The 15,751-nt window shown below is 38.5% G+C and overlaps 4 protein-coding genes across 4 annotated transcripts in view; 3 read left to right on the top strand and 1 right to left on the bottom strand.

Annotated features, from left to right (window-relative positions):
* LOC104798616 (protein argonaute 2-like) overlaps window positions 1-3,543 on the top strand; it is a 4,486-nt gene extending 943 nt beyond the window's left edge. The window contains exons 3-5 of the mRNA XM_010520783.1: window positions 22-214; window positions 559-1,771; window positions 1,851-3,543. Of these exons, the coding sequence (XP_010519085.1) occupies window positions 22-214; window positions 559-1,771; window positions 1,851-3,291 (2,847 nt within the window). The 3' untranslated portion in view covers window positions 3,292-3,543. The remainder of the gene's footprint in view (window positions 1-21; window positions 215-558; window positions 1,772-1,850) is intronic.
* Window positions 3,544-4,397: 854 nt separating this feature from the next.
* LOC104798548 (transmembrane protein 56-B-like) lies at window positions 4,398-6,922 on the top strand. The gene is made up of 9 exons (XM_010520685.2): window positions 4,398-4,591; window positions 4,893-5,158; window positions 5,252-5,340; window positions 5,448-5,586; window positions 5,680-5,754; window positions 6,037-6,158; window positions 6,253-6,328; window positions 6,408-6,467; window positions 6,602-6,922. The coding sequence occupies exons 2-9, from the start codon at window positions 5,021-5,023 to the stop codon at window positions 6,728-6,730; spliced, it is 828 nt and encodes a 275-aa protein (XP_010518987.1). The 5' UTR covers window positions 4,398-4,591; window positions 4,893-5,020; the 3' UTR covers window positions 6,731-6,922.
* Window positions 6,923-7,032: 110 nt separating this feature from the next.
* Window positions 7,033-9,250, bottom strand: LOC104798547 (ras-related protein RABF2a-like). Its single transcript, XM_010520684.2, has 7 exons — window positions 9,011-9,250; window positions 8,284-8,361; window positions 8,023-8,190; window positions 7,875-7,923; window positions 7,635-7,708; window positions 7,416-7,509; window positions 7,033-7,322 (listed from the first exon to the last, which is right to left on the bottom strand). The coding sequence occupies exons 1-7, from the start codon at window positions 9,047-9,049 to the stop codon at window positions 7,213-7,215; spliced, it is 612 nt and encodes a 203-aa protein (XP_010518986.1). The 5' UTR covers window positions 9,050-9,250; the 3' UTR covers window positions 7,033-7,212.
* Window positions 9,251-12,349: 3,099 nt separating this feature from the next.
* Window positions 12,350-15,247, top strand: LOC104798546 (pyruvate dehydrogenase (acetyl-transferring) kinase, mitochondrial). Its single transcript, XM_010520683.2, has 6 exons — window positions 12,350-13,243; window positions 13,715-13,973; window positions 14,065-14,245; window positions 14,319-14,466; window positions 14,550-14,766; window positions 14,909-15,247. The coding sequence occupies exons 1-6, from the start codon at window positions 12,995-12,997 to the stop codon at window positions 14,965-14,967; spliced, it is 1,113 nt and encodes a 370-aa protein (XP_010518985.1). The 5' UTR covers window positions 12,350-12,994; the 3' UTR covers window positions 14,968-15,247.
* The last annotated feature ends 504 nt before the right edge of the window (window positions 15,248-15,751 follow it).

The raw sequence follows: 15,751 nt of genomic DNA, 5'->3' as shown, positions 1-15,751 counted from the left end.
CATGATCTTCCTTTTTTGCAGGAGCAGGCAGCGCCGGCTCCGGCTCCGGCTCCGGCTCCGACGCAATGGGGTCCAGCTCGCGGAGGCGGTACGGTCGTCTCCGGAAGAGGCGCGTGGGCTCGTAAGCCGCAAGTCATTTCCGACTCAGCTCCATCTCCTCCGTCTCCGGCCGTGATGCAATCCACGAGAGCTCCGATTCATGAACCGGTGGCTGGTACGTGTAGAGCTCGGTACCTGACTCTGTTCTTACAATAATCGTTTATGGTTTGGTTATGAAATTTGCTGGAAATGTCTTTTTCGGAATCGAATTTGAAATTTGCAGAATCGTTGCCCATAGACGAATTTAGACCATTCGATCAGCAAAATTTTCCAGTTCCAGACCATTAATGCTCGCTGTTACGTGGATTTGGAAATGGCAAAACCTTTTGCTTGATTTGGGGGCTAGATTATGAACAATATGAGATGCCTTTGAATAGAATTCCCTGAATCAATATGAGAAATGTTTCATCTCCATATTTATGATCTTCCCTTTGGTATGTCGTTTTTTACCCTTTGCAGCTTCTGAACTTTCAAAGACTCTGTCATCATTAGCAATTGCTTCCTCTTCTTCTGCTGCTGCTTCTTCTTCCAAAGGAGAGAATGTTGGCAGGAAGGAACCAATGAAGCGTCCTGATAAAGGCGGTGTCGTGGCTGTTCGGCGTGTAAACCTTCTTGTCAACCATTTCCTTGTGAGGTTCAATCCCGAAAGTGTTATACTGCAATACGATGTTGACATCAAAGCCGACGCTCCCGCCAAGAACGGTCGTGAAGTTAAAATATCGAAGTTCGATCGGGCTATGATCAGAGACAAGTTATCTGCAGTCAATCCCAAGGAGTTTCCTCTGGCCATGACGGGTTACGATGGTGAAAAGAACATCTTCAGTGCAGTTCCGTTACCGTGCGGGACCTTCAAGGTAGACATGGAAGGCGAAGACTTGAGGTGTCGTAGCTATACGTTCACCATCAAGCCAGTGAACAAGCTTAAGCTCCGTGAACTGAAAGAATTCATGACAGGAGTCTCCTCTTTCGTTCCCCGTGACGTGTTGCAAGGGATGGAAGTCGTGATGAAGGAGAATTCATCGAGGCGTATGATTACTGTGGGTAAGAGCTTTTATTCACGCGAGACCGAACCCGATGAAGAGTTCGGGAATGGGATTGTAGCTTCGAAAGGGTATCGACACAATCTGAAGACCACTGTTCAAGGTCTGGCCGTGTGTTTAGACTACTCCGTGCTAGCCCTCCGCAAGACTATCCCCGTCATCGACTATCTGAACGAGTTCTTTGGCGGGTTTGATTTCCGCCAGTTTAAGAGATACAGACGTGATGTGGAAGATGCATTGAACGGGTTGAAAGTATCTGTCACGCATCGGAAAACCAAGCAGAAATTCACCATTGCAAAGCTGAGCGAACAAGATGCGAAAGACATACGGTTTGATCTTATAGATCAAGAGGGTAAGGAGCCGCCGAGAAAAATATCTATCGTCGAGTATTTCAAGATTAAATACGGTAAGGACATTGTTCATAAGGATATTCCGTGTTTGGATCTCGGAAAGAACAATCGGCAGAATCTTGTGCCCATGGAATTATGCGTCTTGATCGAGGGCCAGATTTACCCGAAAGAAGAACTGGATCGGGATTCAGCCTTGTGGCTGAAAAAACTATCACTAGTGAATCCTCAAAAACGGCAGGAAAATATATTGAAGATGATACATTCGGCTGATGGACCCAGTAGGTATGTATGGAAAAACCTCTCTTGAAGAAATTTAATGGCTATTACCGATGCTTAAGTCTTTTTCATGTGTTTATTGCAGCGGGGATGTGCTCCAAAACTTTGGTTTGAAAGTGGACAGGAACATGACTTCGGTCGAAGGTCGTGTTCGCAAGGCTCCGACGCTGAAATTGGGTGACAAGGGCAGAGTTGTCCCCGTGGAACCCGAGCCGAAACAAAACCAGTGGAACCTTATGAACCGAGGAGTCACGAGAGGGGCGACAGTCAAATACTGGGGTGTTTTGGACTTCACAGCTTCCGAGAGACAGAACAGGCTGCCCAATTCCTTTATCGGACAGCTTATAGAGCGATGTCGGGGACTGGGTATGAAGATGGAGGCGCCTGTTTTGTGCGAAAGAGCCGAGATGAGGTCATTTTCCAATGCAAATGCACTCGAAGAATTGCTCCGATACAGCGTTGATAAGGTTCATAGTGAGCATAACGGAGCCCGTCTCCAACTACTTCTGTGCCCGATGACCCGGAGGGACGACGGGTACAAGTCTCTCAAGTGGATCGCGGAAACCAAACTCGGTTTGGTGACTCAGTGTTTCTTGACAGGACCTGCCATGAAAGGTGGCGATCAGTACCGCGCGAATCTCGCCCTTAAGATCAATGCCAAGCTCGGGGGAAGCAATGTCGAGCTGATGGATAGTTTCCCGTTCTTTAGCGGGGATGATCATGTGATGTTCATCGGTGCTGATGTTAATCACCCGGCTGCAAGGGACACGATGAGTCCGTCGATTGTTGCCGTTGTCGGGACCGTTAACTGGCCTGGCGCGAACCGTTACGCGGCTAGAATCCAAGCTCAAGTCCACCGTAAAGAAGAGATTCAGGGATTTGGAGAAATCTGCTTGGAGCTCGTCAGAAATCACGCTCAGATCAGCGGGAAATATCCGAACAAGATCGTGATATTCCGGGATGGTGTCAGCGACGGTCAGTTCGATATGGTTCTGAACACCGAGTTATTGGACGTTAAGCTCGCCTTCGAGAAGAAAGGTTACAAACCGAGGATCACGCTCGTCGTGGCTCAGAAACGTCATCAAACCCGATTCTTCCCGAGGTCGAGGCAGGATGGGGGTATGACGGGTAACGTACCATCCGGCACCATCGTCGACACCAAGATCATCCACCCGTTCGAATACGACTTCTACATATGCAGTCACCACGGCGGGATGGGAACGAGCAAACCGACACACTACTACGTCCTATGGGATGAGATCGGGTTTTCGTCCGACGACATCCAGAAGCTGATATTCGAGATGTGCTTCACGTTCTCCCGGTGCACGAAGCCCGTATCTCTCGTCCCGCCCGTCTATTACGCGGATATCGTTGCTTACAGAGGGAGGATGTATCACGAGGCGATATCGGCGCAAGGACAGCAATCCCGACAGCGGTCGAGGGGCGCTCCTCCGTCGTCCTCGCCGCCGATGGAAGCGTTCTACAAGCTGCATTCCGACATGGAGAACGTCATGTTCTTCGTCTGAACATTTTTAGTTTGGTTTTTGGGTGGATGAGCTCTCAAGGAAAACATTTTGATCGAAACGCCATCTTTACTCCTTTTCCTGGTGGAAGGAGTTTGTGCGTGAATCTAAAATGGTTTCGCCTTCGTCTGTTTTTTTTTTTTTTTTGTGTTCGTCTTTTGTTGGTTGTTCGGACAAAAATATCATTTGCTGATGTCGTTGTTTATGTTTTTTTTTTCTTTGGTTATGTAATCCAAACTTCTCGTGTGTTTATTTTGTTTATGTTATATATATATATTTTTAAAACTATGTTAATATGCATATATTTAGCGTAGTCATTTTGATTATTAACCAAATAGTCGAATAATCATAATCAAATCGAATTTCATATAATAAAAATTAAACGAATTTCATATAATAAAAATTAAACGGTTATAATTTTTTTAATCTAAAAAATTATATTTAAGAACCAGGTAAATCAAATAAAAAATGATCTAAAAACTTGATTTTTTTTAAAAAAATGAGTTTTAATTCGAATCAAACATAAAACCACCGAAATTGATATAAAAAATTGAATGATTATAATTTTTCTATAACCGAAATAATCGGAAAGCTAGACCTATGTGAGTGTTTTATACCATCTCTAAATAATATTTTCTTTGTCATGGGCGTTTCGTCAACAAAGAAATAAAAATTGTGTAGAGTTTCAACCAAAATTATAAACCGGTTATTTCGATTTTTGTTCGGTCTTAGTTTCTTTTATTTTGATACAATTAGGCTTATTCATATTTTATAAAGTGTGTATATATATATATATATATATATATTTCATATTTTATTTTTATTTTTATATTCTATTTTAAAATTTATTATTTATCCATCGAATTGGATTTAATACATCCTAAACAACCGTACCAAACCCAACGAAAAGGACTAGGAAACTATATAGATCCAATTCAACCACCTTTTCTATTTAAATATTTCCATATTATCCTTTTTTTTTCAATTTACTTCTATAATTCAATATTTTTATTTATTTTTCTATATATGAAAAAAAAATGTTATGATCCATTTATGTTAATTTCAATTTTCAATCCTTTCATTTTTTTTTCATATTTTGTTTTTATTCATTCTGCCGTTTCAACGCGGATCGAGTGCTCTCCCTTCACGTTTGATCGAAACTCACAAAAGCTTCAAAGACAGTTCATATTATTTCTTCTCCATTGCCTCTCTCTCTCTCTCTTCCCCAGTTTTTCTCCATCTCTGCTTCTTCGTTTCTTCGGATTCATACCTTTTTCTTGTCTTGATTTTGGATTCTCCTCAGGTACCCTTTTTGCCATCTGTTCATGTTTTTCGCGTTCGTGGATTCTGTAGATCGGATTTGACTTCGATCTGTTTCGAGATTCTTCGTCGTTCTTCCATCGATTATGCGGCGTTTTCTCCGTTTCCTGTAGTGGTCGCATTGCCTGTGTGTTGCTTCTTTCGATCTAATCTGCGTTTTGATGTTTCATGAGTCCCAATCTGTCTCTAGGGTTCATCCGGGTCGTTATGTTTCCAAACACTTCGCATCTTATTCTATCGAGATGGACGGATTATCATGATTCATCAACATTTTCTGGATTCAGGGTATGATCTTCTGTGATCATTAGTAAGTATTCGGCCTTTTGATTCTCGCATTGGGAACGAGCATGGAGGGAATGATGAGATGAGAATGAGCGAAAGTTGAAGAGCTAAAAACTTCGAACTGGTTACAATGTCGGTGCCTACGGAGACGATCACCGCCATTAAATCTTACCATAACCATGCTCAGGACTTGGTCAAGAACTATCTCTTGTCTGACCCTTTTATCCCTTATACGTCGATCCTTACCGGCATTTTCCTCTGCAAAGTGGTATGATTCTCTTGATTCTTTCAATCGCTGGATTTACAGATTCATCCCACACTCGGTTCATTCACTCACCATCATGATCTTCCTTTTTTGCAGGTCTTTGATCTTTTCCACTTCATCAGCAACTCACATTCTAAGACATATATCATTCTCACAAAAATCCAACGGATTGAATGGAACAACCGGTGGGTATTGGTATTGATAGTTATCCTTTTAAGTGCTATGTCTCATTTAGGATCTTGGGTTTGCATTTTTTCTTTTTGGGTTTTAAATCAAGGGTCTATTTTGGCAGTGGCATCTCAACGGTTCATGCCATTTTTATCTCGGTTGCGGCTGTGTATTTCGTCTTCTGGTCCGACCTCTTTTCCGATAGGTGGCATAACGATCTTGTTGTTTTCCGGAGCTCGCCACTTTCCTCCTTCTGTTTAGGGGTAATTTCTGATTTGAGTTTGATTTCAAATACAAATGCTGAGAGAAGTTTCACCAATGTGAAATGTGTATGTGTATACTGTTATTATTTGCAGGTATCTATAGGTTACTTCCTTGCTGATCTCGGTATGATCTCTTGGCTGTATCCTTCCTTGGGTGGACTAGAGTATGTAAGTCACTGTTCTTGGCCAAAGGCATGAGAAAATCTTCTCCAATATTCAAACTTTTTGATTCCGTTCTTTTATTCGTCTATGTACCTCCTACTCGCCCAGTGACATCCGTCTATAATTTTCCACCCGAAAAGTACTTCTTATGCCTTTGTAGTTTTGCTAATTTAATGAGGAGGGGCCGTCTTTAGAAATTGTAACTTGTTCGGTAAACAGATCATGAAGATGTTGGAGTGCATATCGGCAAATCTTTACATAGAAAAATCGGCATTGTGTTTCTTTCAGGTTGTGCATCATGCTCTCTCGGGCGTTGCAGTTGCATACTCTTTATTTTCTGGAGAAGGACATTTATATACATACATGGTCCTAATCTCCGAGATCACAACCCCAGAGATCAATTTGAGATGGTAGCACTCTCGTTCTCATACAACCGCAACTATCACCATAGCTTTTTTCTTTCTCTTGGCCCAAAAAGAAATCGGTTTCTTGGGTCTTATACAGGTACCTGGACACAGCTGGTATGAAGAAATCCAGTGCCTATCTTATCAATGGCGTCGTCATCTTCTTGGGTTGGCTGGTACATCTGAATATCTCAATTCGCATCTCGTCTAATCTCACTATGTTCAATCATACTAAATGGTTATGACTCACGGCAGGTTGCAAGAATTCTTCTGTTCATCTACATGTTTTATCATGTCTACCTGCACTACAACCAGGTAAATCCTGTTCCCTTCTTGTTCTCCTCTTCATTCTCTCTGTCACATCAAGTTCAGCTATGACCCATTTGAGTTTGAGATGCCAGAATGTGAGATCTTTGATGAATTTATGGTTTTCGAATGGATTCTGGTAGGTAATACGGATGCATATCTTCGGTTATCTACTGGTTTTCGTTGTACCGGCAGCTCTCGGGGTCATGAACTTGATATGGTTCAGCAAGATTGCGAAAGGGGTGAAGAAAACATTAGCCAAGAGATGGTGAATGAATGATCTGACCTCTCCTTACATCCCATACTCAATTCTTTTGTTTTGGTCTTATATTGTCTCTATGTAGTTTACAAGTAGTTGTCTGATAGAAATGATACATGTCATAGAGCCTGTAAATCATCAAATGTCTCACCATTTCTCTTTGTGATATATATCTGCCTGTAACTCAGATTTCCATTGTTCATCACTTTTTTCTACTTCTTCAGCTTAATAGCTTAAACCAAATGGTAAACCAGGCATTCATCTCTCCCTGATTATCACTGCCTTGAACCGGAAGAAATCAATATTGGACAGTAATTTCTGCTGTAAACCGAATATTGATGTTGGTTTACCACTGGGAAGAACCAAAACAAACCGGAATGAAATCATTACACTGGAAAACCGATGTCGGTTTTGCCATATGGGTGGGTATCTTCAGCATTGCCATTAAAAAAGAATAATCAGACAAAGAAAGGTAGAAACACAGACAGGAATGTCTCAACAGCAAGATTGAGAATTTGCAACACTTTCTTGTGGTCTGTTTCCGACAAGAACTGCTCCGGTCGCTGCTGGATTTTGAGTCGGCCGCAACTGAAGTAACCTTCTCGCTGCATCAGAAGGTTCGAGAACTTGTATGAGAAGGAGATGCTCATTACATTGTTCTGTAACAAAAGAGAGGATGATGAAAGAAATCAAAGTACCTATCTCTTGAAAAATGTCACTAACGTTGACTGCTGTTTTTGCTGATGTTTCCATGAAGAAAAGACCGTTCTGTTGCGCATAAGCTTTCGCCTCCTGAAAACCCGAGAAGGATGATAATTACTGTTACTGTCGGCTTAAAATGTATAGTTTACCGTTTCCATGCCTTGAAATGTATTTGAATCCAAGAAAATATGAGATGAAAAACCGGCATGATTTACCTCCGTTGTCACCTTACGAGCATCCGGGAGATCAGCTTTGTTCCCGGCCAGTGCCACAACCATATCAAGGTCGCCTATTTTGCATGAAAAGCGAATCAAAGAAACTTAGAAACGAGTTCTAAAATCAGACCAAGTGACAAGATTTCGAGTTGTAATCACAGTCAAAGGACTGGTTCTTTATGATGCATATGAACAAGCAGCCACACATTCAAGGAGGATTCAAGAATTTTACGAGGTTACCTTGCAACCGAAGCTCCTGGACCCATTTCTTAGCTCGATCAAACGAGTTCTGACAAATGAAGTAAGCTAGGTTAAAAACTATAACTCACAGCCAGAGAACCGTAAAATGTACAATTCAGACAAGCTTCTTCTGCTCGGGTATTTTTACCTGATTTGTTATATCGTAGACAACAATTGCTGCCATTGCACCCCTATAGTACATGGGAGCCAAGCTGTGGTAACGTTCTTGCCCTGCAGTGTCCCATATTTCAAATTTAATGGCGGTTTCATCTATGGCTACTGTTTGCGAGAAAAATGCAGCACCAATGGTAGATTCCTGAGATGCAATGGAAGAAAACAGATTGGGATTATGACGATGGAAAAATCGATGCAAACCCTTGAGGATCTTTGATGAATGCCACCCACTGACCTGAAATTCCATGAACTGTCCTTTGACAAAACGCAGCACAAGACTCGATTTTCCAGTACCGACATCTCCAAGAAGCACCTGAAGAAGAACATGGAATCAGACAGCTAAATTCTGATGGACAAGAAAGCTAGAGAACAAGAACATGAATTCTCACAACCGAATAAACGACCCAAACACTAACAGAGTTTCTTACTTCTCTAAGTTTAGCATCAAACGTGCATCAAAACCAGGAAAGATTAACCTTTTGGCCGTAAGACAAGCTTTACACATATTGCCAGATGAAGAAACCATATAAAGGTATGAACCCTAAAGCCGGAAAGATGGATTGTAAGGGACTATGAACCAGAAGTCATCTTACAAAGTAGCTGAATTATACCAAATAAGTCTCAATAATCATATGCTTAACCAATAAACAAATCAGCTCCTGGCAAGATAAGCATCGTTGCCAAGCAATCGAACCATAAGAAGACGTAATAATCAAAATTTAACATAAATCCTAAGCTTTTGAAACTCGAGCAGATGACCAGAGTCGACGACACTAATCAAATTTACAAAATTTTCCCCATCGAGCACGCTCTCGAATTCCCCACAAAAGTAACACGAAATTCGACGACAGATCGTGGTTTCTCAACGATCAACGCAAGACCCGCGTCTAAACTCATCGAAACGGGAAAAGGGTTTGGATTGAAACGAAAAAAAAAAAAAAGGAGAAAAAAAAAACCCTCACCAATTTGGCGTTAATGTTCTTGCCTCCAGAACTGGCCATTGCTCGTCCCCGACAAAATCAGCCCGATCAACGAAGACGATCAAACCAGAAGAATCACGATCGACAGTTTGCGATTACGGGGCTGAAGAATCGGTGAAGTTCTCGATGAAATCTCTCCGCGATTTTCAATTTCCAAATATTTACGCGGTTTTGACGAAAAACCCTTATTTATGATGATGCTTGTAGTTGTTTGGGTTGGACAAGGATGACTATAATTGTGGCGTGGAAGGAATTATGATAATATTTCACTCCGTATAACAACTCAATATAAAATTGACTAATATTTTTTCTGAAAAATTGCAATGTTAAATAAAAGAAAAAAAAAATTGCATATATATTAATACATGAATTTGTAAAAAAAATCTCATATGAATATACAAATTTTAAAATCTCTAAAAACAATATATGATATCTTCTTAATTTTACTTTAAAACTTGGACTTTTTTTTTCAAATATCATATATCATAATGGTATTTTAGAGTCTTTAAAATTTTATGGCGATTTTTAAAATAATTTCAAAAATTATGATTTTATTTTCAAAATTCAGAATGATTTAATATTAAAATTAGAAAAAGTTTATATCTTTATTTGAAAATTTTAAAGTTTATAAATTCATGTATTAATATGTGATTTTTTTTTAAATAAAAATATATACGTATACTAACAAATGTTATGAGACCGTGTAATTCATTTAAATTGGCGAGTGGGAGGTTGAAGTAAGTATTATATTCATACTATATTATATCAAACATATTTTCTGTATTTTCGGGAATGATTATGGCATGTCATCATGCTGGTGCTGGTGGGCACACCACCGACTTTGCAACACCGGAAATGATAAAATAAATATTAAATATTATATATATAATTATATTGTTGTGAAAAACGAAGAAATATAGAAGACCCGAGAATCAGATCGTTAACTAGAAACCGAAATCGATCGTTTGAGAGACCCGGGAACAAGATTTCAATAATTTTCTTTTCTTGGAATTGTGTACAAATGAAGGAGGGAAATGAGCTATTTATAGAAAATCTGAAGTTACTGTTCACGTATACGTATTTATGAACAGTAACCGTATGGCGGCTAAACAGTAACCGTATGGCGGCGTGAACAGTACCCGGCTGCGTGAACAGTGCCCGGCTGCGTGAACAGTACCGTAGCTTCACTATTCATTTATAACATATATATATTAATTTACAATTTAGCGAATTGTTATTCGTAAATTCGAAAACTCAATCATCTGTTTGAAAAAATAATTTATTTGAGATCAACTAAATTTTTTATTTTTAAAAATCTTATTTCTGTATTTAATAATTTATCTAGATCAAGTTTTATTATATTTTACCATCAATTTGATTTAAAAAAATCGTGTGCTTTGGTAAATTGTCCCCCACATGTTATCAAATTAAAAATTATTGGTACCATAAGATTTCGTCCATATATATAAACGTATGAATATTTATTTAATTTTAATAATTTTTTAATTGTTCTTTTAGTTTTATATTAATTTATTTGCGACAATTTAACAGAATCATAATATACGCTTTGATATATTTTTTGAAAAATATTACCCACATTTTTATATATTTTGGTTTTATTATTTTATCTCTTAATCGCATTCCACGTTCTCTGTTCCTATTATTTTTTTTATTTTTTTTTTCAAAATTATTGTAATATTGATCAATCATATCATAGCCTATATGATAAATGATGGCAGAAAACTATAATAAAACTATATAATTGATTACTGTTTTCGTCACTCGTTTTTATTAAAAGAAACCCATTTATTTTATTTAAAAGTCTTTGAATTTAGTAATTTTATTCTTCCTATAAAATATATGCAAGCTATTTTAAGGATCCACTAATTAATCATGACAAGTAAAAAATATTGGATTTTTTTTATGAACATGCATGTGGTAATCCGGGGGATGTTCGAATATGTGGAAACACATGAATCATTTTTGGCAGAAAATAATAGATTTTTATGGCTAAAATAATTATGTTTTTTTCTCAAAATAATACATATATATATATATATATATATATATAGATAGATAGATTCCATGTAATTTCTAATACTTTTTTAATCACGATTTTAAGGTAAATAAAAATTAATTTTATTGGTTGCAAAATTTGTTGTTTGTAACCAATGAAAATATAACACGTGTCTATACAGTCAAGCTTTGTCCGCACATTCATGCACAAAGCGTGAATCATACCAAACGTTATGGACAGTCATTTTACAGCATAATTTTTAATATTTACACAAACTATTTTATAAATTGCACGTTAAATAATTCGAATCTGATCATTATTATTTTTGGGATAATTTCACGTTTAAAAAATTATAATTTCAGTGTTTGATGGATAATTAAGAATAAAATTTCAGCAAAAAATGAAACATTAAAAGTATATTGAAGAAAATAATTTAAAGATAATTAATAGAATATTTGGTAGGGAGGGGGGTTTTGACTAGAGCCACCACACATGTGATGCGAGCAGCTTTGGAGATTGTGTTGTTATATTCCCCAAAGGATCTTTTGGGCCATAACTTCCGTATCTTCATCTACCAAATGTCGGCGACTTTATTATTATTATTATTATTAATAAACTAAAAAAATCATAACTATACTATTTATCTAAAGTCTTTATAAAAAATCATCAATTACTTTAAATTTGATATAAAAAACTATCAACTATTAGTTTTAATTCAAAAACATATTTTACTTTAAATTTATTATAAAAGTCTATAATTTTTTAAAAATATATATATATAAATTTTATTTTTCAAAATTTATAGATTTCTATAACAAAATAAAATATTTTCTCAAGAAATTTTAGATAGTTGATGATTTTTTTTTTATTAAAACTAATAGTTGATAGTTTTTTTTATATCAAATTTAAAGTGAAAGATTGTTTTTAATAAATTATATAGTCCATATTTTTTGTTTATATGATTTTTATAATAAATTTAAAGTATAATTTTTTTGTATAAGTAACATAATTGGTGGGTTTTTTATTATTAACACAACACGAGGACCTTTTTAATTAAGACAAAAATCTGTGTCTGATATTTTTATTATATCGAATTTTAGTTCAATTCCAATTTTGTTTGAAGTCATCTCGTATCTACAAAAACAATTAAGCTGTATAAAAAGATTTTCATTTTTATAAGAAAATATTCGGATTTCTGTAAAAGTCTTAAGGTTTTTTCAACAAAAAAATGCAATTCAATTTAAATTTTATTTCAGCGTATTCATTCAAAATATCTAACTTTCATATTTAAGGATGGAAACCTTTTTTGACATTGTGGGGGAAACAAAAGAAAAACATGAGAGAGACATTTTCGGTCACTGTGATCACGACTGGATCACCATCATCTGTTTCCCACCAGTTATGTAATCAGACGAGCTGGATTCTCCCATCTCTCCCACTTGTCAAATTTCTCTCCCTTCGGTGTCTGAATTCTGATCTAAATCGGTAATAACAGAGCAGATTTACCTCCCATCGTGAGGCGTGACCATTCGCTTGAAGTGCGAGGCGTCACTGATCTCTGGGGCGGAGGATCCCAGAGAGAGAGAGAGAGAGAGAGAGAGAGAGAGAGGCAGCCATACCTGAGCTTGGCAAGAGAGATAGCGAAGGCGACTGAGGTTAGGGTTATTTTGGGGGTCGAAGAGGAGATGAAAAACGGCTCTTATACACAGTCTGATATATATGTGTGTGTGTGTGTATGTAAGAGGGTACGAATATAAAAACATATTTAAAATTATTTAATTATTTAAACGGGATTAAATCATGTAATCGCTGATTAGAGCGGCCAAAGCGAAGCAACTTTTCGTCGTGTCATATCTTCTCCCGATGGCAAAACCCAATCCTTTATGGCATCCCCTCTTCCATGAGCTCCATCTCCGCAGCTCAGACACGGCGGCGATTAGGGTTCCGGCATGGCGGCGAAGAAGGCGTGCGAGGCTTTTCCGAAGAGCTTGATCGAGGACGTGCACAGATGGGGTTGCATGAAGCAGACGGGTGTGAGCCTCAGGTACATGATGGAGTTCGGTTCGAGACCCAATGAGAGAAAACTTTTGATCTCTGCTCAGTTTCTCCACAAGGAGCTCCCGATTCGGATCGCGAGGAGAGCGATTGAGCTCGAGACCCTTCCCTACGGTTTATCTGAGAAACCCGCCATTTTGAAGGTGCCCTTTTTTAGGGTTCAGATTCTGGGTTTTTCATGGTCTTGTGCTGTTGCTCTCGTGGGATTACGCGGAGGTTCCAGTTTGTTATCGGTTTTCTGGAAATTGGGTTCTGAGGGATCCTGCTGACATTTTTGGTGTTTGATCTTTCATCGTAAATGGGTATTGCGGGTTTGTGCTGAAATTCTGGTTTTTGATCTTTGGATTACCAGTTTTGTGTTTGGCTGACAGAAATTTGTAGGACAGATGATAGATTTTTAAGGAAAAAGCGGAGAAGGTATTAGATTCCGCATCAGCTTTTCGGCTATAGAAAATTCCGGGAACAGTTTAAAAGAATGCTTCATATCTTTATGCCATCTTGGGAAAAATCTGATACCAGATCTGACAATTTTGCTTTTTGGGAACAGCAATGATCTGTTTTCGAGATGCCCTGTTCGTATGTGATGTCTGTGGTTGGATTTCTTCGGTTTCTAGGTGCGGGATTGGTACATAGAGTCATTCAGGGACATGAGAGCGTTTCCGGAGATCAAGGGCACGAGTGGAGAGAAGGAATTCACTCAAATGATTAAAGCCATCAAGGTGAGGCATAACAATGTGGTTCCAATGATGGCATTAGGTGTTAATCAGCTGAAGAAAGGATTGGGTCCGAAGATTGTCTCTGAGGATCTCGATGAGATTCATCAGTTTCTCGATCGCTTTTACATGTCAAGAATAGGGATTCGTATGCTTATCGGTGAGACTTGGTTTATGATCTCTGTTTCCCGGTTGGAAGGGTTTCATCATTGAGGTGTAATACCGATAAAATTATCGTGAAACTCACTCAGGGCAGCATGTCGAGTTGCATAATCCAAACCCGCCGCCTCATACTGTCGGTTACATTCATGCTAAGATGTCTCCCATGGAAGTAGCAAGGAATGCTAGTGAAGATGCTCGGGCGATTTGTTTAAGAGAGTATGGAAGTGCACCCGAAATAAACATTTATGGGGATCCAACTTTCACCTTTCCGTGAGTTCAAGTTCATCACTTTTTCTTTTATTTTGATCGGATTCTTTCCTTACTCGTTTCTGTTTGCGTATAGGTATGTTCCAACCCATTTGCATCTAATGGTATACGAACTTGTGAAGAACTCGCTCCGTGCTGTCCAAGAACGGTTTGTAGATTCCGATAGAGTTGCCCCACCTATCCGGATAATAGTCGCCGACGGGATCGAGGATGTCACAATAAAGGTTGTTCCTTTCTAAATCACTCTTGCCCTTTTTCAGCTTCTTTAACGTTCCGGGGTCAGTGACTGTTCTTGGTGGTATAACAGGTCTCTGATGAAGGTGGAGGCATACCGAGAAGCGGTCTCCCGAAAATCTTCACTTACTTATACAGCACTGCGAGAAATCCCCTGGACGAGAATATAGATCTCGGGACAGCTGATGTCCCGGTGACAATGGCTGGTTACGGGTACGGTCTCCCGATCAGCCGCTTGTATGCTCGGTATTTCGGAGGGGATCTTCAGATGATATCCATGGAAGGATACGGTGAGTTGTCATCTCATTTCTACTAGCCAATCTGTTTTGAAACATTGAAATGGAACCGATCTTATTCCCGAGGGTTTTGTGGATCGTTTTCAAGACTGAACTCGGGGGATTCGTTAGTGTTATGTTGTCAAATGTTTTGCAGGAACTGATGCGTATCTGCATTTGTCTCGCCTGGGAGATTCACAAGAGCCTTTGCCGTGACATTGCCTGATCATGTTTCTCGGTTTCATCTGTCATTTAGGGTTTTTGTTTTCCTGTACATTCACACTGTGCTTATGGTTTCATTTTTCATTCATATGGAGATTTTCCCAAGAGAATGATTTGATTAAACTCTTGTCCTCTTCCCTTGTATCTGAAGCAACGTCTGCTGTTCCTTGCCCGAAAGTCACGGGCACTGGTCGGATATCCGAGATTATACCCGAGCGATTTGGATTTGGGTTGTAAATTTCGGAATATGACCTAATCATCTACTTATTCGTTACCCTTTCCCCCAATGCTACTTTGTTGTGACAAAATTCCATACGGGAACTCTCAAAGACATTCTTAAATCTAAATCCGAAATCTCAAGAGATATTATTTGGTCATAGACTCGTTTGGTCGAGTATTTCGAAAGTATGTAATATGCTTACACAAATTTAAATATAAAATTTAGAATATTTTTTTTTTAATAAAATCATTTATTAGAAGTTCACTCGGATCAATATCCAATCCAAAATTGACGGGTAAAAATATTTTGCCAGTACCCTTAATTGAATCCGAAACTACGTATTTATGAACAGTAACCGTATGGCGGCTAAACAGTAACCGTATGGCGGCGTGAACAGTACCCGGCTGCGTGAACAGTGCCCGGCTGCGTGAACAGTACCGTAGCTTCACTATTCATTTATAACATATATATTATATATAAATTTTTGTTTGTTTTTAAGTTAGTTTTTTAAATTACTAAATAGAAAGGCCTTAGGCCCCCCCCCCCAATCAGAACCAT

Source organism: Tarenaya hassleriana, unplaced genomic scaffold (genome assembly GCF_000463585.1).
Source record: "Tarenaya hassleriana unplaced genomic scaffold, ASM46358v1 Cleome54, whole genome shotgun sequence".
NCBI lineage: Eukaryota > Viridiplantae > Streptophyta > Magnoliopsida > Brassicales > Cleomaceae > Tarenaya > Tarenaya hassleriana.
The sequence above is the reverse complement of the archived record's forward strand: the minus strand, read 5'-3'. Positions and strand labels throughout refer to the sequence as shown.